This window comes from Pteronotus mesoamericanus, unplaced genomic scaffold (genome assembly GCF_021234165.1).
Source record: "Pteronotus mesoamericanus isolate MK-2021 breed Mesoamerican mustached bat unplaced genomic scaffold, CSHL_Meso_final contig_27, whole genome shotgun sequence".
Taxonomy (NCBI): domain Eukaryota; kingdom Metazoa; phylum Chordata; class Mammalia; order Chiroptera; family Mormoopidae; genus Pteronotus; species Pteronotus mesoamericanus.
Window position 1 is genome coordinate 5680530 of NW_026555115.1, and position 23230 is coordinate 5703759.

The window sequence follows — 23230 nt, forward strand, 5'->3', positions numbered from 1 at the left end:
GGCATGTAGGCAAGCCTGAACTTACTGAGCTTCTTCCCAGGTAATGTGTAAGTATAAACTCATGGTCTCAGCTGGACAAGAGAAAAGTAGAAAACTCACCTCAGGGAGACTGTAGGTTTTCTGGAACTGGGATATAGAGTAGGAGCGGATATAGTCACCCATCTCTTCTTTTGTTTCTATAGCTCGTTTCACCAGCCACTGGGGAGGAAAGTTAAGACTGTGAGTATGGATGAAATACCACCATGGTAAGGCCAAGTTAGAGATGGCACAACTTCTGAGACCAAATTGCTATATTTGAATGGACCAGGTGATACAAGAAACTATCAACGTGCACTGTCCTACAGGAAAAGTCACCAACAGAACATCTGAGATGCTAAGATCCAGTGGGACCTAGAGCTGAGTAGCTGTGCAAAAGTTTTAAGGCCTCACCGTAGATCCTCAGGACTCAGCTTCCCCTCTCTATGTAAAGCGGGATTGAGAATATCAGTTCCTTTCACCTCATAGCGCTGCTTTGGGAGCAAATAAAATCACAAGTACTGGATGTTTTGTAAATACCTGAAGCATAACAGAAACAGAGCTATTTCCCACAACCATCTGGTTCTGGGCAGATCTTAATGTAACTTTTTCTCCTGTGCTGCTTGTACCATGGACCAGAGAACAGAGAAGAACCACAGAGAACACTTAGTATAACTACTCATTTGACAGATTAAAAAAGCAAAAAATTCCCTAAATACTCAGATTTGAGAATAGGATGTACTAAGTACACAGACCTTGGCTTTGGGTTAGTTTGGTACTCACATTTTCTCTCTTAATCCATAAAACATTATGAAGTAGTTGGTGCTCGTGGTGTTTTACAGAACCTGAAGCTCAGAGAGGCTACATAATTTGCCCACTGATCCATAGCTAGCAAGCGACAAAGCTGCCAGTCACAACCAGAAGGATGGGTCTTCCACACCAGAAGAGTTGACATGTGGGTTTTAGTACAAATGTTTCCCAATTCTGCTGGGCTGATATGCATAAGTAGCTGCTATTCATTTTTCCCTACTTAAAAACTCTAGTTATTTAAAACACACCCATTCAAACCCCCACACCCCATAAAGAGTGGAAGATACAGGTGCTCTCAGACTAAGAATTCAAAGAGCAAAAGGAGTCTTTGCTTCTCCACCCTGGCTCTCCATTCAGTCCCTTTATTATTTAAGAACATTATGGAAGGGGATCCTGTCAGGCTTGTCACTTTCTCTCCAAAGAGAGCTAGCACACCTCAAAAGCAGTTTTTGGACAGTAGTTGTGTTTCCCCTAGAGCACAGCCACACTGGGCAAAATTTAACTACCTAGGAAAGTGGACACATGGCACACAACATACTGTTTCCACAGGGCTGGAAAGAATGCTTGCTCATGGAGGGGGCTAGCTCAGTAAAGGTCACATTTAGGAAGCTGCCCAAGAGAGGGGTGACTACAAATAACTATATGAGAAATATTCTTCTGTTGTTAATATCTCCCATTTATTTCCATCACTTCTCTCCACCCCAGCTCCAAACAATCACCTCAGGCACTAAAATCCAGAAGAAGGGCAGGTCAGAAAGCATTCAGAATTACTCTAGTCCCTTACTTGCACCCGCATGTAACACCATAGCCCAGGATAACAAGGAGGCTGACTCTTGCTCAACTCAATTTTTCTCTGCTTTCCTTCAGATGGGGAGATCCAATTTCTGGCCTTTCATGCTTGTTTCCTATTCAGAATTTCCTCCATTAATCAGATCTACACTGAATAATTATTTGTGTGGATCCTGGAGGGTGTGATCAGGTAAGGAAAGTATTGCCTGTGGAATCAAAGGATTCCGTTACTGAACTGGTAGCTCAGTTTTGGAGTTCTCAGAGTGAAGGGCTATGGAGAAACCTCTTGGATGACCAAGCTCTGTCACAGGTACCAAGCATTTGAAAAAAATTACTGCCCTCACAAGAGTCGCATGCCTGGCATGGGAGGAAAAAGATGTGACCTAGAACTAACAGTGGTTGCAAGCTGGATTGTTTTTCTCTTGGCTGGCATTCAGAGAGTGTTACTACAGCTTCGCTAAACGGTGTGAACATGGGTGGTGAGCCTCTAGAATCACATAGACAAGTTCAATGTTTCCCAAGTGATGGTCCGTAACTGTTCTTAAATTGGTCTTGAGCAAAACAGGAAAGACTACAGACATGTGGTGAGTTTTTCATAATGCTAAAGGTATTAAATTTAGAGACCTGTTCTTTATTCTGAGATAGGGGTTAAATGGCATTTCTTTTAGTAGGTGATGGTGAAAGCAAAATAAAAACATTCTTGCCTGGAAAAATACAAGTGCAACTGTCAGTTAACCTCCATTTTTGCTTTTAAATTTTACAGGTCCATAAAATTAAGAAATCTGGTGACCACTAGCCTAGGCTCTCACATTCAGACAGAAAGCCCTCCAGCATTCTACTCACAAAACAGAACCATTCATTCACAGATACTCAAAATGCCTACACTTTCTATAGAAGATCATTTCCCATTCATCCCCTTCTCTTATCTGGAGTAAATTTTTTTGCCCTCAAGGTTCCAGCACAGAGTTGAGTAAGATCTAATCACTAGAGATCCAGTATTGGGGGTGGTGGTGATGGGGGAAGACAACAACTTCACAGAGTGATGATGTTGGAGTTTTCAGTAATAGTCAACAGAGGGTCCCTACTTTGTTTTCACAAAAAGCATTAGGTACCATTTTCCTGAATCACAGAGACAGGACATCTAACACAGATACAAATCAAATTTTGAATAAAAGTCTTAGACTTAAATTTACAAATTTCATGGTATTTGATTTGAAGTCTAATGCAGGAAAGATTCCTAGTAACAGTAATAACAAAACAACTATATAACACTTAAAAAGCACTTACTGAATGTGCCAGTCCTTCAGCTAAGTGCTTTACACTTAGTAACTTAATTCTCATCCTATCAGGTGAGTACCATTAATATTTCTATTTCAAAGATGAGAAGTTAAGTCTCTAGAGTCCATGCACCTACACTACATAATCTTGACACAGAATTAAGACTTTTTTAGCAAGGGCTACACAGCTTTCTTCTAGGTAGCTGCATGAATAGTGGAGTGGGAAGTACAGGCCAGGAGACTGAGAGTTTAGCCTGGAACATATGCTTTTCTATTCTGTCTTTAAGCAGATCAATTATCCACTCTGAGATGTCACTTTCCTGAGATGTTCAGACAGGGATTATAATAGATGCATCAAAAACTATTAGGCCTGGCTGGTGATGCTCAGTGGATTGACTACTGGCCTGTGAATTGCTGGGTTGAATCCCAGTCAGGGCACGTGCCTGGGTTGTAGGCTAAGTCCCCAACAGGGGCGCATGAGAGGCAACCACACATTGATGTTTCCCTTCCTCTCGCATTCTCTTCCCCTCTCTCTAAAAGTAAATAAAATCTTTTAAGAAAAATTTCAACACTCAATTTTTTTAAAAAAAAAGATTCTATTAGGATTATATGCAAAGTACTGCTCACAGTGCAGACAACAAAGGTGAGTATCTCCTCCTCCTCTTTTCCAGGTGTTTGGAGGGGAGGCACATAAGAACTGCAGAAAGTATAGAGAGTGGTACAGCACAAGCCACTTAATCACAGAATCTTTGGGAAAAGCTGAGGTGGAGAGAAGTCTCACATCAGCCATTTAGTCATCAAATAAAGACTGAATGACAACAAAGTGCCAGACAGTCTAGATAGAAGTGCTGTACAGTGAGCAAGACAGCCATAGTATTGCCCTCATGAAGCTTACAGTCTGATGGAGATAAATAACCACACACTTATGACTATACATGGTACAAACTATAGTATGGAACATTCAGGTGAAGAAAGGGAATGTGGCTGTATGAGTGGATATAGCAAAGGAACCTGTTCTAGATTAGGGGTCAGGGGAGCTTTCTTGAGAAGGCTTGGTGGAACTAAGGTCTGAAGAATAAATATGAATTAAGCAGTTAAGAGAAAAAGGAAAGAGCTTTCCAGCCTGGGGCAAAGGCCCATGACAAGAGGAAGCATAATAACTGTAAGAAATTCTGAAAGTCAGAAGCGACCAGAGCATGGGGGCTCTAGAGTCCTAGCTTTACCTAAAAGACAATGAAAAGCAACTAATGGGGACATTCAAAGATCAGGTGAAGGTGTGAAACTATGGAAAGTGGAGTACCAGTGACCTTCTGAGGATGACATCCGGAAACATCATCATGTTCTGCTGCCACCAAATCCATATCACACCCATTAGATCCAGAATCTAGGCCAAAGAGCTCGAGAGTCAAACTTGTTACAGGAATTTGATGTTCAGAGGACAAGAAATCACAAAGAGGCTCTCACCTGAACAACAGGAAATATGTGAATAAAATCCATCCCCTGGATCTGGTGGGGCTCCAGTTGGTGTGGACACTTCATCCTTGGCAGAACTGAGACAATTTTTTCTGATAGAGCTCTGTTTGGAAAAGGCAACAAGCAGAGTGAGAATACACAAAGTGGCATGTAAGACATCTCTCAAGTCTTGGCAGCATTCCAGAAAAATCTGGTGCTTCTCAATGCCAGACCATGACCAAGTTTCTCCTGGCTGACTGCAAAGTTAGAAAAAATAAGCACAATTTAGATGTGTTTGTACATGTATGTAAGGCCATAAAACTGCCTTCATCCTTTATTCTAAGATTGTGTGCTCCCAACTTTTTTTTATATTAAAATATTTTCTTTATGAAATTATGGTAATGTTTGAGGTAGCAGGCATTGTTTTTTAACATCGTTACCTGGTAAAATAAAAAGTTATCAGTGCCCCACATTTGTTTACATTTCACTTTACTGACCTACCTTTTCCATAAGTGTGGGAACCACTAGGTTACACATTTAAAAAATTGTTGTAAGTATCAGTCAGGCAAAAAATAATTACCAGGCTTGTGTCAGATGCCCAGAATATTAACACAAAACAGGAGGGCTCAAGCTCAAGAAAAAATTGGAGTTCTCTACTCTGGTACAAAAGTATTTTTAAAATAAAAAATATTCTTTAAATTTTGATATCCTAAAATCAATGCTAGATTTGGGGGAAACATGTACCCTCATCCTTTTTTTCCAGAGAGAAATTTTCCACTTCTCATGAGGGACAATGACTTCTCTCCAACACCATACTTCAGCCCTCCTCCTAAAAGGCTGGGAGTAGGAGGGGAGGAATCAGGCTCCTTGAGGTCCCAAAGCATTCTTCTAGCTAAGTCAGAGGGTAAGCCACTCTCTCGCTAGAGAAGTTTTTCAGCTCAACCTGGGCCTGCGTGGGACAGTTTTATGGCAGGAGTGATAGAGGCACTTTGTGTGCAAGTTCATTTCACCACGGATTTAAGCCTCCTTTAATCAGCTGATATTTGATCTCCAACGGTCTTCTTAATATCTTAATTGACTCCAATTCAAGAGGAGAAAATAAAGGTTATTTAGTGGTTCTGCTAAACCCCAAAGCCATGGCACACAAACCAGGAACCTTAGAGTCACATGGCATGGCCCTATAGGGCCATATGGAGAAATGGGGGCTCCTGGCTCAGCCTCCATGGATAGTTTAGGTTATAACCCCAGCTAAGACCCTTACTAAAAAAAAAAAAAAAAAAAAAAAAAAATCTTAGCCAGTTACAGCAAATACTGTTACCTTGTTTCTAAGTGTAGGAGTATTTGCTAATAAATGAAGGCCCTGGTGAATGAGGTTACCAGGTCTTACTAGATGCTTCAAATTCAGTAAGTTTTGGGTCTACCAGAAGTGGTCCTTGTTCAAAGGAATCTTGTACATCTTCATCTTCCTGCAATTCCATAATCCTTTGCAGGAGGCAGATACCCTTAAAACCAACATCTAAATCTGGCCTGGGTGAGAGAAATTATCTTATGTATGTTCTAGTGGGTTTGATCTCCCCAGTCTCAGTAGAAACTAAGTAACCAATGGACAAAAGCTAAATGACTACCTAGGGAATGGTCCCTGAAGAACAAACTATGAAAACATTTATCTGTATTAGTAGCTATCTATACTAGGTGGGACCAAGGTTAAAAGTGCTGAGGAAAATAGCCATACCCACAGCTCCATTTATCTGTAGTATCAGTGTCAAGCGTAATATGTTAAGAATAAAAAATTTGGAGAGGGGAAGACTGATACCCTACTGTACACATTCAGAGAAGATAGGAACATCCACTTCTCAGGATGGAAGCACATAGGATGTGTGGTTTATCCAAAAGGTCCAAGATATGAAAAAAAAACTGTCATGTGGCTCTCAGCCACTCCTGCAGTCCCTCCTTTCTGAGCAGCTTGTCTATGGGCCACATGCATCTTCTCTGCCATGAGATGTGTGCCCTGCCCCAGTGGGGAAGCCTGTAGTTGTCTAGCTCTTCCTGGGGCGGGAACTGGTATGTTTGGTAGGGATGTATTAGCAAACCCATTTGGCAACATATCTAAGGCTCTCGCTCTCTCTCTGATAAGTTTTATTTTTTATTTTCACCTCCATCAGACTCCTATGTCTTGAATCTTCTGAGGGGAAGAAATGGGTGCTTAATTGGCCCTGCTCCCCAAACCTCAAGTTTTGTGCCCTTGCTCCAGGCAGGTCTTAACTATTTATCCATGTGGAGGGCCACCTTTCCTCTCAGCTATATTTTGGTTCAGTAGGAGGAAAGCTCCCTCTAGTGGCTACAGGTCTATGGTTCTGCATAGGGTTACTGATTGTCTATAATCACTCAGTAGCTTAAAAATGAAGCTGAAGCTCCAACAACAACCAGCCCAGCACCTTTAGACAGGGTTCTCCCTGGCCAGTCCTTAAAGAAAGCCTACGCTGTCAGTTCATAAAGGCCTAGAAGGAGGATGATGCAGGTCAACTTAGGGTCTACAACCCTCTTGAAATCGCCTCCCAGAAAAGACAGTCAGTCTTGGCAGCACATGGAAGTAGCTAAAGGTACTAATACTTCCAGGGGACAAAGCCAAGAAGTTTCTTAGAGAAACCCACCAGTCCCATCTGGCTTCTCCCACCAGTCCCATCTGGCTTCTGACTTTCTAAAACTAAGGGAAAACGACAACTGTAGAGGTCACCAGGCAGGTTTCCTAGTCTAAGATTTTAAGATGCCCACATGTCATTATAGGTGATTAGTTTGATTCTTTAGTTTTCAAGAGTGTTCAGTGCACTGTTTCCTCCTCCACTGCAAACATTTTAAACGGGTGTGAATTAAACCTGGATCTAAATTCCAGTTCCATCACCTACTCTGGGATTTTTGCAAGCTACCCGGTCACCCTCTGGTCTAGTATTCCTACCATAAAATGACAGATAACCCCTGTCCTGCCTATTCAAAGGTTGTTGTAAAGGTTAAATAATAAAAACCATGTGCAAGTGCTCTGCACACAGGCGCCTAGTAAAGCTACTAAAATGAGCTCAGTGATAAGCCTAAAATCTAATTTATGGATCTCTGAGCATATGACCCTGTGGTAACAGGGCTTTACGACAGGCTGAGATGGAGGGCAGAAGCTCATGGAACCCACAAGAAAGAAGGATGAAGGAGGGTAAGGCCCCAGTTGGCACGCAGAGAAGAGCATGACGATAATCATGCCCTCAGCAGACAAGTGCGCTCCTCAGACAGTGCTGCCTGGCCACCCATCACATCAGCTGGGATACAGTGAAGCACTGCAAACAGGTATTATTAGGCTAAATTGCACCTAACCAGACTTTGCAACTTTGTAAGGAGCAACCCCAAACACAGAACATATTCCAAAATCAAACAGAGAAGACTTTTGGATAATTCAGTGCCTTGTGGCTATTCCATTTCCCCTACCCAATTGCCTGAAGAACTGCTAGGAGTCTGATAGATCTTTAAGTCATGTGAATCCCTGTCCCCAGCTTTGTCCACAATTACCATTCATAGCTATAAATTTAAAAGCTACATGTCAAGTACTAACCAGAGAACATAATACATCTCCAATCCTTTAACCAAACTCTTTGGGGCCAAATGTATTTTACAATTCAGACTTTTTTAGATGTTTGTACCTTAGTGTACTTAAGAGGCATGCATATATTATGTATTATATAGGACCCCAGTAAAATCTAGAGCAGCACTCTAAAATTAAATAAAATAATATTTATGCAGCAAAACTTATGAATATTCACATAAGTGGGATCAGTAAAGACTACAAATAGCTTAAAATTAGTTTGTTGGGAAACGCCCTGTCTGGTTTCCGGAACTATAACCCTGCCGACAGGCTGGAGGGCCCCAAGGCTGGAAATAATCAGGAGGCCTTGGAGAGACAGGCTCCTGAGGAGACATAACCTGTCCCCGCTGGCAGGGGTGTAGTTCCTGCCTCTCTGCTTTGCCCTGTGATGGTCGCTTGTTGATGACAGGTAAGACCCCCTCAATGGAGGGGCGACCTAAGACAGACATCAACCAGTATGGGAAGCAGACAACAAATTGGGGGACACGGAGAAAGGGCAAAAAGGCCCACATCTCCCAGCTCGGCTTGGACATGGCCAGAGTCCTCATTCTAGCCGAAAGCAGCCTCCTTGTCTCCTGGTGGCTCTGGCGCGGTATGATGCTACAGTAGCAGATGTTAGGGATGGAGAGCCCCACTCTTCATGGCATGGGCACTGATGAGAACAGTGTCACTGTGTTAAACAACAGGTACCTGGACAGATGGTCTTAGTATTAAGAATTTTGGTGATTCTGAGAGACCAATTTTTCTTTTACTATATAGAAAGTGTGAACTGGGTCATATATTGTGTTTTTCTTTTTGTTTTCTGCCAGAAGCTCAGAGCTAAATCTGTAGCCCATCTTTAGGAAAACAAGGTATTTTGTGGCCCATCTTAAATGTGTTAGCCTTATCCCAATTCTGCCTTTTGTCTCAACTGTTTTTCCCTTTCCTTTCCCTTTATCTGTGCCTCAACTTTCAGCTGTTGCTGTTTCATATGCATATTTGTACACCATCTTTAATCCATTGAGAAATGTTTTTTTCCTGGGGGAGAATAAGCCTTCAAAAAAAATAAGTGAGTCACAGAATCATTCATATTTGAGATCACAAATCCCTCTTCTTACACATAAGGGAACTGAGGATTGACTAAAGTCACACAGCTACACAATGTCAGGGCTGGGAGCAGAACTGGAGATCCCAAAAGGTCTAATCAAATCACCAAGTCCCTGGTGAGTTACAGCAGACCAGCCAGGGGGCCCTCAGGTGAAATCTCTGGCAAGCCTGTGCCTCCTCCAAAGTGAAGCTCTCTCTTTCACAGAGGCAACAGGGAGGGAAAGATTCTCCTTTTCTCACCCTATGCAATTTCCATTCAAATTAGCTGCCATTAGAAAGAGATACATGAGGCACTTATATACACTTAGAGATATACTAAGAGATACACTAAGAGATACTCTAGAAACTGTGACAAAGAAAAAGTATTAGAGTTGTTGAACAGCATTACTCATCAGGAAAATGTAAATCAAAACCACAATGAGATATCACCTCACACATGTTAGAATGGGTGTCATCAAGAAGAAAAGAGATAAAGTGCTAGAGAAAAGAGAACCCTTGTGTACTTTGATGGGATTGTAAACTGGTCTAGCTGCTGTGGAAACCAGTATGGAGGTTCCTCAGAAAATTAAAAGTACATCTACCATATGATCCAGAAATTCCATTTATGGGTATATATTAGTAGGAGCCAAAATCGCCATTTTTTTTTTTTAAAGATGTTATTTATTTATAGACAGTGGGGAAGGGGAGAAAGAGAGGCAGAGAAGCATCAGTGTGTGGTTGTCCCTCTGGGCTCCCTACTGGGGACCTGGCCCACAACCCAGGCATGTGCCCTGACTGGGAATTGAACCAGTGACCCTTTGGTTTGCAGGCCACTGTTCAATCCACTGAGCCACACCAACCAGGGCAAAAATCACTATCTTAAAGACTTATCTGTGCCTCCATAGTCATTGCAGCATTATTTACATAACAAAGATATGGAAACAACCTAAGTGTTCATCAGCAGATGGATGAATAAAGAAAATGTAGTATATATACAAAGGAATAGTATTAAACCATAAAAAAGAAGGAAATCTTCTATTTGCAACAACATGGCTAGACCTTGAGGGCACTGTGCTAAGTGAAGTAAGTCCGACAGAGAAAGACAAATGCTATGTATGGTCTCACTTAACCGAACTTATAGAAACAGAGAACAGATTGGTGGTTGGCAGAGGTGGAGGTGGGCAAAATGGTTAAAGGATGTCAATAGGTACAAAGTTCCATTATAAGATAAGTTCTGGGGATGTAATGTATAGCATGCTGACTGTTTTTATCAATACTACATTGTATATCTGAAAGTTGCTGAGAGAGTAGATCTTAAAAGTTCTTATCAGAAGGGAAAAAAGATGTATACCTATGTGAGATGATGGATGTTTACTGAACTTACTGTGGTAATCATTTCACAATACATACATACACATCAAATCATTATGTTGTATACTTTAAACTAGTATGATGTTATGTATCAATTATATCTCAATAAAACTGGAAAAAGTTTTTTTAAAAGGTGTTAGAAATAGCCTGAACATTAAAAAGACTCTTGTAGGCTACTTGTGTGACCGTGGCTTCTTTAACCTCGGTTTCATAATCTGTAAAACTGTAATCTGTTGTAATGAAAATTAAAATAAAATATGTAAAACATCTAGCACAACTTCTGGCACACAGTAGACACTCAAAATTTACTTTCTACTTCTCTTTAGGCAAACCCTAACAACTTACATTTTTTGACCTATCGTAGAGTTTTCTTGAAAGAGTAAATCAACGTCTACGTCAAAGTTGCAAGTGGTAATGCACCAAGTCATTCCTCCCACCACCTGCAAGACAAAGAAAATATGTTTTCTCTTTCTAGTTTGGAGAGAGTGGAAGAAGTGAAAGGTAGTTAAAATATAAATATTTTTTACAGTCTCAATGAACATACAAAATTATCTATTGTTAGAGAGAGTATATATGTCCTGACTCTATCAACTACAATTCATCTAAAATAGCACTGTTAAATAGAATAAAACTTTCTGCAGTGATGGAAAAGTTCTGTATCTGCACTGTCCAATACAGCAGCTGCTAGCCACATGTAGCTACTGAGAACTTGAAATGTGGCTTGGTGTGACTAAGAAACTAATTTTTATTACTAAATAAACATATCATGCATAGACTTTCTTTACACTGAAGGAGACAGACATTAATGCTCAGGTGAGAGAAGTCTTAACCCAGTTTCAGGCAAGTGCCAGATTCCATGCGTTTTATGGACCAGACATGTGAGTAGCAAAGCTGACATTCTGTGGCTCATTACTTAATTTCCATACATCTTATTGTTCTTTTACCTACCAAAGAAGATGTGAATCCCTGCTCTACTTTTCTCATAGGGTTTCTTGAAGATGCAAATGAGACTGAGGCTAAAAATCCATTTTGAAACAAAATCCTTTTTGGACACAGCTTGATGTTAAAAAAAAAAATTGTGAATTTTACTGACTGTGTAAACTCATGTGAGATGCTTAATAACATACAGATTCCATGCCCCAGTCCAGATCTAATTGACCAGAATTTCAGTGTTGAGGCCTAGACTTTTGTATTCAAAACAATCCACGGTGGTTGTTATATGAGCCAGGGCTATGGCCCAGTGGAGCACTCGGAACTTTATTCCACCAGGAAGCTTTCTCCACCTGGTGGAATAAAGTGCCTCCCTGTCTGACCTGGATGCTTCATTTCTGTGTACAGTTCACTGCCGTAGTACTTACTTCATCATGCTATTTATTCTATGCATGTTGGTTTACTTGTCTCTCTTCCCTATGCTAAAGAGGTCAGTCCCTTCGAGTACAGGGTGTCTGTCTTATCTCTGTGCCCTCAACACCTATTATTAAGCCTTGTGCATAATAATTGTTCCAGGCTCTGCTGGATTAAACTTTACCCCACAGTGACTTCTCCCTCCTCCAAGCTACGCATTTACCATCCATCCATAGAAATCTGGTAGTCTGTGAGCACACTGACTTGGGAGAGCTCATTAACTCAGATTATTTTACTTTACATAAGTCTTATATTCCCACTCAAACTGTAAGTTCCTCAAAATGAGGAATTTCGATTATTTGCATTTCCCAAAGCTTCATACAGAGAAAAGGAAATCAAAGTGCATCTATTAATATATTATTTTCTTTTAATAAGAAATTTTAACAGTTCCATAATGAACCTGAATAAGGGAAAAACGGAAACATGGACATGAAGAAAGAAAAACACGATCTCTTCTCTTTCACATGGTTAATTAACCATGCCATCCCGATCAAAAAAAAAAAAAAAAAAAAAATTAGCCCAGTGGTTAGAAAGAGTTCCTCTTACCTTATCAAAAGGTGACAAGCCTTTAATTCTTGCCCTGAAATACCCAGCTGCAACCAAGAGCTCCAGAATTTCAGTCAATTTGACATTTTGTTCTTCATCTTCTCTTGTTTCTACCTAAAACAAAATGTGAAAGGCTGGTAAAAGCTATCTTGAATAAAGGAACACTAGGTGTTATCTCCTGATGCCACAACATTGCCAAGTGACGCTGGTTGTATCACTGTAGTCATGAAGGAGCATGGGGACACAGTGCTACCAGTTTCACAGAAGAGAGTCCCTAGTCCTCTACAGGCTATTCATCATCGTAGGTGGGGGCAGAAGACACAGGTGGCATAGCCAGTAGGTGCAAAAGAAATCCAGAGAATGGAAGATTAAGACATATTACCTCCCTGTTCTGTAACACATTGTTTACTTGACAGGCTCTCAACCAGTTTATAAATTCCTTACCGATAGCAACAAGGTGGTTTTTTATTTTTTATTTTTAACTTCACACTCATTTTGGTCCAAATTATTTTTAAAATGGGCAAGAACAAATAACTCAAATATGTATGCCTCTCTACACAACTCTTTATGATCTTTAATGTAAATATAAAGAAGGCTTTCAACACAGAGATATTAAAGGGCCTTAATGCAATATAACAGAACTTCCTTAAAAAGAATAAATTTGGACTTCTAGTCAAGATGGCAGTATAGACAGACATGGCTTGCCTCTTCACAAAACCCCATCAAAATTACAACTAAAATACAGAACAACCATCGCTCAGGACCATCAGATTGAGTTGAATGGAAGTCTGGCAACTATAGAATTAAAGAAACCACATCCATCCAGACTGGTAGGAGGGGTGCAAACGCAGAATGGGCTGGTCCACACCCATATGTAGTGGATAAAAAGTCAGGAGGGCTATCTCTGCAGCAAGGAATCCAGCCTCTCACCAGGCCCCCCAGCCCAAGGTTCCAGTGCCAGGAAAATAAGTCCCCAGAACTCCTGGCTGCAAAAACCAGCAGGAATTGAGTTAGTGGAAGAAACTTCTGGAGCCCCAAGCAGTTCCTCTTAAAGAACCCACACACGACTCACCTACTCACTCACTCCTTCTGAACTCCAACACTGGTATAGCAGCTTTAAAGGCACCAGTGGTATACAGGAAGATATTAAAGTATCTGGCATCAAGGTGAGTAGAGGCCATTGTCACTTTTCTAAACCCTCCCGGCACAGAGCTCGAAAACTGGTGCCATATCTGAGACTCCATCAACCTGGCTAACACTGTTTACAGCACCCTGGAGATCCCCACAGACTCTGCCCCACCCAACTTATGGACCCACCCAAACTACTTTTCCATATGAATACTGGTCTTGGTTCACGCTTCACAATTTCCTAAATCTTATCAAATAAGCAACAGCTGCCTTCAGTGAGCCGAGGCCCGAGGCCAGGCACTAGCTGCAGCCAGCCTAGATTCATAGGCATGGGAATCTCCAAGTCTAGCACAAGTAGCTCCCACCTCAGATGGCTTTATAGCTCAGACAGGCTGCCCCAGGCAAAACACAGGTGGAAGCTGACCTTGGCCTGTACGACCTGGGAAACCCCAGGGCCAGTGCACCCAGTGGACAGTTACAGTCCACACAGTAGCACCACCACCCTGCCTCTGCACAGCTGATCCTCCACGGAGGGCAGAGATTGGTGGTCAGTGGTCACAGCCAGTTCTTGCAGCTGACAGGCCTAGGTAAATCCCTTCTATCTCCTATTGATCTGCCAATAGCAAACAAGGCTCAACTATGAGAGGGGTGTACTCAGTCCACACAAAAGACAAACCTCAAGTACTAAGTTTGGGTGACAGGGGAAGCTGTGCCACTGAACCCTACAGGACAGTTACTGCATTAGGCCACACTACCAAGACATGGAGTCAAAGCAGCTCTACCTAAAACATAGAAACAAAGCCAGGGAGGCTGCCAAAATGAGGAGACAAAGAAACATGGCCCAAATGATTGTATAGATCAAAACAGCAGAAAAAAAACCTAAACAAAAGGGAGACAAGCAATCTATCAGATGCAGGGTTCAAAACACTGGGTATAAGGATGCTCAAGGAACTTAGTGAGGAACTCAAGAGCACAAAAAAGATCCACTTAGAAATGAAGGATATAATAATTGGAATAAAGAACAATTTACAGGAATCAATAGTAAAGTGGATGATGCTGAGAATCAAATCAATGATTTGGAACAAAAGGAACCAAAAAACAACCAATCAGAACAAGAAGAAAAAATAATCCAAAAAACTGAGGATAGTATAAGCAGCCTCTGAGACAACATCAAGAGGTCCAACATTCACATCATAGGGGTGCCAGAGGAAAAGAGAAAGAGCAAAAAATTGGAAATCTTTTTGAAAAAAGAGTGAAAGAAAACTTCCCTATTTTGTTGAAGGAAATGGACATTCAAGTCCAGGAAACACAGAGAGTTTCAAACAAGATGGATGCAAACAGGCCCACTCCAAGACACATCATAATTAAAATGCCAAAGGTTAAAGATAAAGAGAGAATCTTAAAAGTAGCAAGGGAAAAGTTAGTTATGTACAGGACAGTTCCCATGAGGCTGTCAGCTGATTTCTCAAAAGAAACTTTGCAGGCTAGAAGGGATTGGCAACAAATATTCAGTCATGAAAAGCAAGGACCTAAAGCCAAGATTGCTCTATCCAGCAAAGCTGTCATTTAGAATCAAAGGGCAGATAAAGAGCTTCCCTGACAAGAAAAAAGTAAAGGAGTTCATCATCACCAAACTCTTATATGAAATGTTAAAGGAACTTATTTAAAAAAAAGATCAAAACTATGAACAATAAAATGGCAAAAAATACATATCTATCAACAATTGAATCTAAAAAACAAACTAAGCAAATAAGAACAGAGACAGAATCATGGATACGGAGAACATTTTCATGGTTGCTGGAGGAGGCGGGGGTTGGGGAGTTACAGAATAGCCATGTGGATGTAAAATTCAGTAGAAGAAATGGCATAACCAAAGAACTTACACACATGACCCATGGACATGAACAATGGTAGGGGGACTGCCTGACAGAGTGAGGGTTGCTGGGTCAAAGGAGGCAAAGGGTAAAAAATCAGGACATCTGTAATAGCATAATCAATAAAACAATTAAAAATAATAATAAATCCACATAATACATACAAATAGAGATTTGATTTAACAATTTTAATTTATACTCTACCTTCACTCCCAGGTGGTTATTTACAAGTCAAGTATATCTAAATTTTCTAGTACTTTTGCTTCCATTTATGTTCATGAACTGTGCCTTTCCTCTCTTGCGTCATTGCAGAAAATTTAAAAACAAAAAACACCTATCTATAAACCACCACCAAGGTCTCCTGATTCAAATCCTTGTACCTACTTTTGACTACTCTCTTACTCAACAATGCCTGTTAAATCTTCCTTTACTAAGCATCGTACATTAATCCTTTCTTCCCTTTTATTTACACTTTATGCCAGGACTATTGCAATTGCCTCTCAATCTTTCTTCTCTGTTAATTTGTCTTGCTCATTTGTTTCCAAATCACAGCCTTCACATCATTATCTTTTTAGCTCATCCTCTGGCCCTCATCATTAATGCATCACTTATAGACGCTGTCCATAAGATAAACTCCAAATGTCTTAGTCTGGCATCCAGATCTTTCGCCACAACCTATCTTTTCATCTTCATTCTTCACCTGCCCCCAAAATAATCCAGACATGGCTATGGCCAACCTAGACAAGTGCTGTTCACACCTGTCTCCTTCTTCTAACATTCTCTGGTCATTTAGAAATTATCTTCAAATTCCAGCTCCTATTTGATGCCAAACCTGACAAATAGAGCCTGAAATGGTCATTCCTCTGCATTTGTATTTTATTTATAATCCACGTCATTCACACAATTAAGTAACAACCTCTTCTGAGTGATATGTCTGGTGTTAATGAACATGCCTGTCGTTCCAAATAGACTATTATATTAGCTGGTTCAGGAAAGGACCCATACATTATTCACCCATGTTCACTCCTCTGTTCTGAAACAGCGCTAGGCTTCAAAAACACACTTGTTAGAAAATGACATGCTCAATCACTGCATAAAGTGGATGACCTAAGCCAGTCATGTATTAGCAAAATGTTTTCATAGTCATGACACTGATAATAGAAATTCAAGTTTATTTTGAAGTACAAACTTCCAGGAGAGGGAGTGGACATATTAATGTATAGTTATTATTAAAGGAATTATTAAAGTGACTGTTAATCCAATGGCAGGGGTAGGGGGAGAGAGAACAACCATGCACTCATTCAACTTAACTCTCAAATGACCTTGGTCCAGCCTATCACAGTTCTAAAGGTTAGCATTCACTAGTTATTACTGGACATGCAAAAATAGGTAATATTAATTATTCACACCTTCTCTTCCTTGGCAAAAGATATGCAATGGGTGAAAAAGAGTTACAAGTGTTCTCAAATGAAAGAGAAAGCACAGAGCAGTTATGGTTCACAAAGATAGAGTAGAAAAGAAAAATGGAATGATACAAGCCTTTTCTTAAAACTCCTGGAATGTAAAACAGAAAGCTTTCATTTGTTTAATAATCACTTATCATAAAAAAACACTTCTAAGAAGAACTGTTGAGAGGATCATCCCTGCCTTAACTTCTACCTAAGGAGAGCCCCATGGGAGATGCACGGCCCACGCTTCTCAACCACTCACCCCCAGAAGGGGGAAGTATACTACGGCAACATATCCTGTGAAACAACTTGCAGGCACAAGACTGAATGGATAATGCTAATAAGATTCCAAGTCCATTTCACAGATTAACACTGAAACAAAATAGTAAAGAACATGCAAGAATGCCCCCTTGAAGCCATAAAAAGTCAATAGGCTCGGTAATATACCCAACTGTTAAAAAACTAAAATTCTGGCGAAGATGAGTGACTGTCAGCTCCTAAACCAGGCACACTAAGTTTTCAATTGCCTTGCACTGTATTCCTGTAAGCTGGGGGGCAGGGCCAAGTCCTAAGTCATCTTTCTATCCTCCACATACATACCATAAAGGGTTTAAAAACTGAAGTTAATGAATTAACAGGTCTAGTAATAGCTTGATGACACAGACTATACATACTGGTTTTTTAACTAAATGATACTAACTTGATTATATAGTCACCTTGTCTGTCTCTTAATTGGCAAGAACTGTCCTAGGCTTTTGGAAAAATGACAAGTAAGACCTAGCCTTCTAGCAGTTATAGAGGGGCTAAACAGAGGACACACAGGAGCAGGTTGCTTTAGAAAGATCCCCTTTGGTAGGGGGACATTAAATCGAAAGTATTTAAGGTAGTATTTAAGGTTCCATTAAAGCACCTTGTATGTATGGTTTTACCTAATGCAAGGTTCTGACCACCTTACATTTGTTAGGATTCCTAAGATAATAAAATGGGCTTGCATTCTGGGGATGGAGCACACACTCGCAAGCAAGTCTATCTTTCCATCACTATATCCCCAGCTTTTATGCACATATAATAGTAACAGTGATCTCTCAGTTAGTGGGTACTTGTGAGATGAAAGAACTGAGGGGGAGGGGGACAGAGAAACAAGACTGGCCAAAGGCAGCTAAGGGGGAAAGGACCACTCATCCTGTCCAGAAATCAGCCCCCTTCTAAACGCTTGCTTCAGAACCTAAGGCGCGGCATAGAGGTGTAGCGTGGATTCCATTTCTTTCAAGAATGTAAAAAACTAGACTAGATTTCGCGTAAATCAACTAGAAGAGAAGGCAGACGTAAATCACCTAGCTAATATTTACATCCAGAAGGAAATGCATTTTCCGTTTATTCCCAGCCAACGTGGAAATCCGGAAACCACTGATTATTCCGTTCCTTAGGACCAGGAGAGTACTTAGTAACAAACACCTCTGGAAGGAAAGGCACCAGTTACTTTGCGGATAAGCAGTAACGTTTCCTCCCGGTCCTGTTTCCCTCTGCCACACAGCACCCCTGGACAAGGCGGCGAGCTGACCCAGCCCGGCGCGGCCCCCAAGCGCCGTTACGCCGCGGGGTAATAGCACAGGGATTACCGGAGGAGCGTTCCCTCCAGGCACCAAGGTGGGTGGGGCTGGCCGCCAGAACCCCGCCAGGCAGAGGCAGGCGCGAGGTCACAGCTCGTTGCACAACCCGAACCCGGACCGTCCCAAAGCAAGCCTCGTGACTCCTGGCGCAGCAGCCCGGAGCCTCCGGCCGAGGCTTGCGGCGCCGAAGGTTCCGATAAACGGCCCCGGGGCTCGAGAGAGCTGGGACCCCAGGTCCCGCGGCACCCAGGGCTGTGCTGGGGCAGTCAGTGGGCTGGGAAGGCCACCTCAATCCCAGGAGACCAGGGGCTGCTCACGTTAGTCCCCGCCCACTCAGGGGACTTGCTGAGGCCCAGCGGACCCGGCCGGCGCACACACCCGAGGAAGGGGGCGGGACGCCCCAAACGCAGCCGGGGCCCTCTATTCCCGCTGCCTGGCTGGCTCAGCCCTCTCTCAGGAACCCGACGTGTCAGGAAGTAGGGTTCCTTACCTCTGGGAGACCCTGGCTCTCCTGCCCCTTGGGCAACCCCATGATCCGGCTGGACAGACTTGAGGGCACCAAAGAAGTCCGTGGCGCGTAGGAAGAAAGCTATATCGTGCCGCGGAGCTGCTACCGGGCTAGAGTGCAAAGCGGAAACTTCCTCCGCCGCCACTACCACCACAGCCACTGCCGCCACAACCAAGGGCCGGGAGCGCTTTTGCCCTGTGGAGCATGCGCGCTGAGGCGGGAACGTGGTGCTACTGCGTCTGCGCGAGGGTGGCCCCGGGACGGGGGCAAGCTACAAACTGGAGTCTCTCCCTGTGGGGGCTGACCTGCGGAATCTTGCCGCTGCGGCTCCCCATTTCCCACCCAGGTGCTTTATAAAAGGCACTAGTCCTGTGTATTGGGAAATTTTGCATTCTGATTCCCCTCTCTGCTTCTCACGTGCGTGGCTCAAGCGGGTTCGGTTCTCTGTCAGCTGGACTTCGGAAGCCCCTCGCTTCTGGGTCAGGGTTGGAGCACTGATGAGCTTAGGGATTCCGGATTCAGGCCTAGTGCTAGCTCAGAATCGGAGTGTCCCCTGATGAATGCGCAAACTTCTCGATATACGGACCAGGAACCAGGCTCCCGAAGAAGGATTCTTCGCGCCTGCACCCTCTCTAATTTCTGAGCCAATACATCTTGTTCCCCAGGAAAACTCGTCTGGGATAATGTTCCACAACCATCCTCAGCTTCTGGTCGTCCTTTAGGGAAGGCATTGGAGAATGCGACTCCAGTTGTTGAGGTCATTTTAGCTGCCACATCACTTACATGATGCACCCCTTGTCTATCCCAGAGGATTGCAGTTGTATAAAAGACTTGTCTTCCTGGCCACAAGCCACTGCACTTGCTCCATAATTGCTTTTCCAGCATTTTCTTCTTCCTTTTTTTTTTTTTTGGTTTTTTAAAGTGATGAAGAAAGAGGTAATTTGTGAAAACTTTTGATTCTTCCTTCTCTGTGTGTTTTGGGGGAGGGGCAGGAATATGAGGCTATGAGCTCCATGAGATCAAAGAGGTTTTATAGGTTTCGTCTCTGCTTCCCTAGCATCTTAAAAAGTGGGTATTGAAGAAATTTTTCCCGCCTTTTGTACTCCAAACTTCTGGAGTTTATCCTGACAAAAGAGATGTCTCTGGAACTCCCGTACACGTGTTGTTGGAAAGGGCTTATGCAATGCCATTTCCTTCTTAAATGTAAATGTGCTGACAAAACTGTGTGAGACCACCGTCCAGTTTCTGTAATTTAAAAAATTTGAGTATGCAAATTAAGGTGTTAAGATGAGAACTCTGTTATGTTAGTTTTACGTGTATTAAAAAATGATGTCACCGAGGGTCCCAAACAACATGAACACAAAGAGACCCACTCCAAGACACATCATAATTAAAATGCCAAAGGTTAAAGATAAAGAGTTAGGGGATCACTTTTAACCTGGATAATGTTTTCTAAAAAACTTCAATCATTCTGTCCTCATGTTTCTCCTGGTCCTTTCCCTCTGGACTCTTGCTGTGACTAAGAAGGGGAATCATGAAGTTTTGCAGGAAGAGACCTTAGGAGGCATCTAGTGCAACTGTGGGTGCTTAGAAAGTAGTGTGACACAGTTAAGGTTACACATCATGTTAGTGGCAGTTTCGGGACTAGAGCTCCAAATTTTTTATTTACAATGTCTTTTTATTCATCCATCCATCCCTCCATCCATCCAACAAATATTCTGAGTTCTTTCTAAGTCATTAGCTCTCAAAGTTGGCTGCATGTTGGAATCACCTGGGGAGCTTTAAAAGCTACCAATGCCTGACTGAGTTCCATCCCCAGAGATTCAGATTTAATTGGTCTGGGGAGAAACATAAATATTTACTTTTTCTTTGAAATACATTGTTTTATATGTAAGACAATATATACTGTTTATATATAAACCAATATAGGGGATATACGAGGTCTGTCTGGAAAAAGTCCAACCATTTTAATGTAATGAAAATGATTTGTGTGACATCGATGTAACCTGGCAGCCAAGGAGAGTGGACTGGAATGCGCATGTGTGAACAATGATAACTTTACTGTACTAGTCAGTGGGGGTGGTAGATGCCATTGAGTGAGAATGTGTACTGTGTGGCCATCACATTCAAAATGACTGAATGAATAGAGTAACGAATCTGTGTCAAATTTTGCGTTAAGCTTCAACATTCCTCTGTGGAAACTATTTGGATGATTCAGGAGGCTGCAGCCATGGGCAACTGGTGCTTGGCAGCTTCAATGTGACAAGAAGCTGCCAAGCACCTTGAGTAGAGATTTTTGACGCAACATCATATCCCTCAGGTGACTCGGATCCCATACAACCCAGATTTTGCACCCTGTGACTTCTGGCTTTTCTGAAAACTAAAATCACGAGATTTTAGACCATCAACTAAATTCAGGAAAATATGACAGGGCAGCTGATGGCGCTTAGGAGAACTGTGTGGAGTCACAAGTTACCTATTCCTAAGTACAATATTTCCTATATTTTATTTATTTTCTTCAATAAATGTTTCTATTTTTCATGTTACATGGCTCAGAAGAACATACCTTCTGAGCAGAACTTGTATAGCCTGGGTAACACAGTGGTGAATAGTGACCTCATTATTACAATGTTTCTTTATAGAATACAATGGCACACAAAATTTGAAATCCATAAGCTAAGAGTTCTTAAGTTAAAAGAGTTCTTTCTAAAAGTTCTTAATTGTATGCCAATCTATTTCCAAATAGTAAAATTTTACAATGCACTTCTTGAGGGTGAGGAAATTTTTAAAACTTCAAGTGATTCCACTGAGCAGCCAAGTTGAGAACCACTCTTCTCCATGCCAGAGAATAGTTCCTGATTACTGGAGATATGCAGTTAACAAACCAAATGATATAATTATTGAAATTAAACATGTAAATTAATAAGATAACATGGGGTGGAAATAAGTGCTCTGCGGGAGGGAGGGCGAGAGGGAAGCAACCCCGTGTAGTGTCGCAGGGCATAACTGGAGTCAGAGGCTCTTTTAGATGAAGGGCTCTCAGGTTTGAGGGAAGACCTAAATCCCAAGAAGGTGCATGGGACCACCTCAGGGAAAAGCATTTCAGGCAGAAGAACTATCTGGGGTGATCTGGACATCTTCCCTCTGCCCCAGATTCACTCACACTCCTCTCGCCTCGCTCGCTGCTACACAAGGCTGGCCAGTAGGGGCTTCTTCAGCAGGGCCTGGAGTGTGGGCATCAACGGTGTGAAGATCTGGGGTATGGATCCTAGGGGTGGTATCAAGGTCATGGGGCCTGGAGAGTAGACTCTCAATAGAAATTTAGTGAAATGTATCAAGAACTTAAAAACTATCACTGAATATGATAATTCTACTTTTAGGATTTATGTACAAAAATCTTCATCACAGTGTTATTTATGAGAAAAAATCTGGAAACTATATAAATAGACTATAAAAAGGGAAAGGTTAAATACATTATAATATGTCTATTTGCTGGAACATCATGTTGATACTAAAAACATTCACTACAGCAAGGCATGAAAGAAAAGGATAAGAGATGAAGCTATGTAAATATTAGCAATGTCTGCCTGTCAAAAAAAATCATTAAAACATTTGAAAGGCAAGCTGGAAAAATATTCATTACCTGTGACAATAGTTATTACAATGAGTGAAAAAATTAATAGAAAAAGGGGCAAAAGACTTGAATAGAGAATTCCTAAAGAAATTGTCACTAAATATAAAAAAAAAATCAGCCTTACATTAAAAAGTTAAAATTAGCTACCTTTTTGCATAGAAGAAGTAAGGTTTTAAGAATATTAAACCAATACTGTAGCACTCCCTGGTCATTGAGTACGTTTTTACAAGGGTTCTGGAGAGCAAATTGGCAAAATTAATTTTTCAACAAATATTCATTGAGTGCCCACTGTGATCAGGCACTGAGAAGAATTCTCATTGACGGTGCAGGAATTATTCTGCACCCAAGGGGCATTTGGAGTTTTCACAGTGACTGGAAGGTATTACCCACATTTAGCACCCAGATGTTATTGATATCAAGTGTCTTGCATTGACTTTGAGTAATAAAAATTGTTTTGGCCAGAGGAACGTGGGAAGATATGAGATTGTGCCAGTTTTGGGCAAAGGTATTAAGAACATTTTATTCTGTTTCCTTTACTCTCTTATGCTCCTTCCATCCATCATAAGAACATACCCATGCACTCCCACCTAAGCCCTTGAATGGGAGCAAGATGTGAAAGAAAAGGGAGCAGATCAGAGATCCAAACCCAGCCAAGCCAGACCTGTGAGTAGGAGATC

General features: G+C 41.7%; 1 protein-coding gene across 3 annotated transcripts in view; it reads right to left on the bottom strand.

Moving 5' to 3' along the window:
* Window positions 1–19137, bottom strand: part of CCDC93 (coiled-coil domain containing 93) — a 115693-nt gene extending 96556 nt beyond the window's left edge. For all 3 annotated transcript variants that reach the window (XM_054574991.1, XM_054574992.1, XM_054574990.1), the window contains exons 1-5: window positions 18902–19137; window positions 12352–12465; window positions 10747–10841; window positions 4356–4467; window positions 100–198 (exon numbers count right to left, since the gene is read on the bottom strand). In XM_054574991.1, the coding sequence (XP_054430966.1) occupies window positions 100–198; window positions 4356–4467; window positions 10747–10841; window positions 12352–12465; window positions 18902–18943 (462 nt within the window). In that variant the 5' untranslated portion in view covers window positions 18944–19137. The remainder of the gene's footprint in view (window positions 1–99; window positions 199–4355; window positions 4468–10746; window positions 10842–12351; window positions 12466–18901) is intronic.
* Between the last annotated feature and the right edge of the window lie 4093 nt (window positions 19138–23230).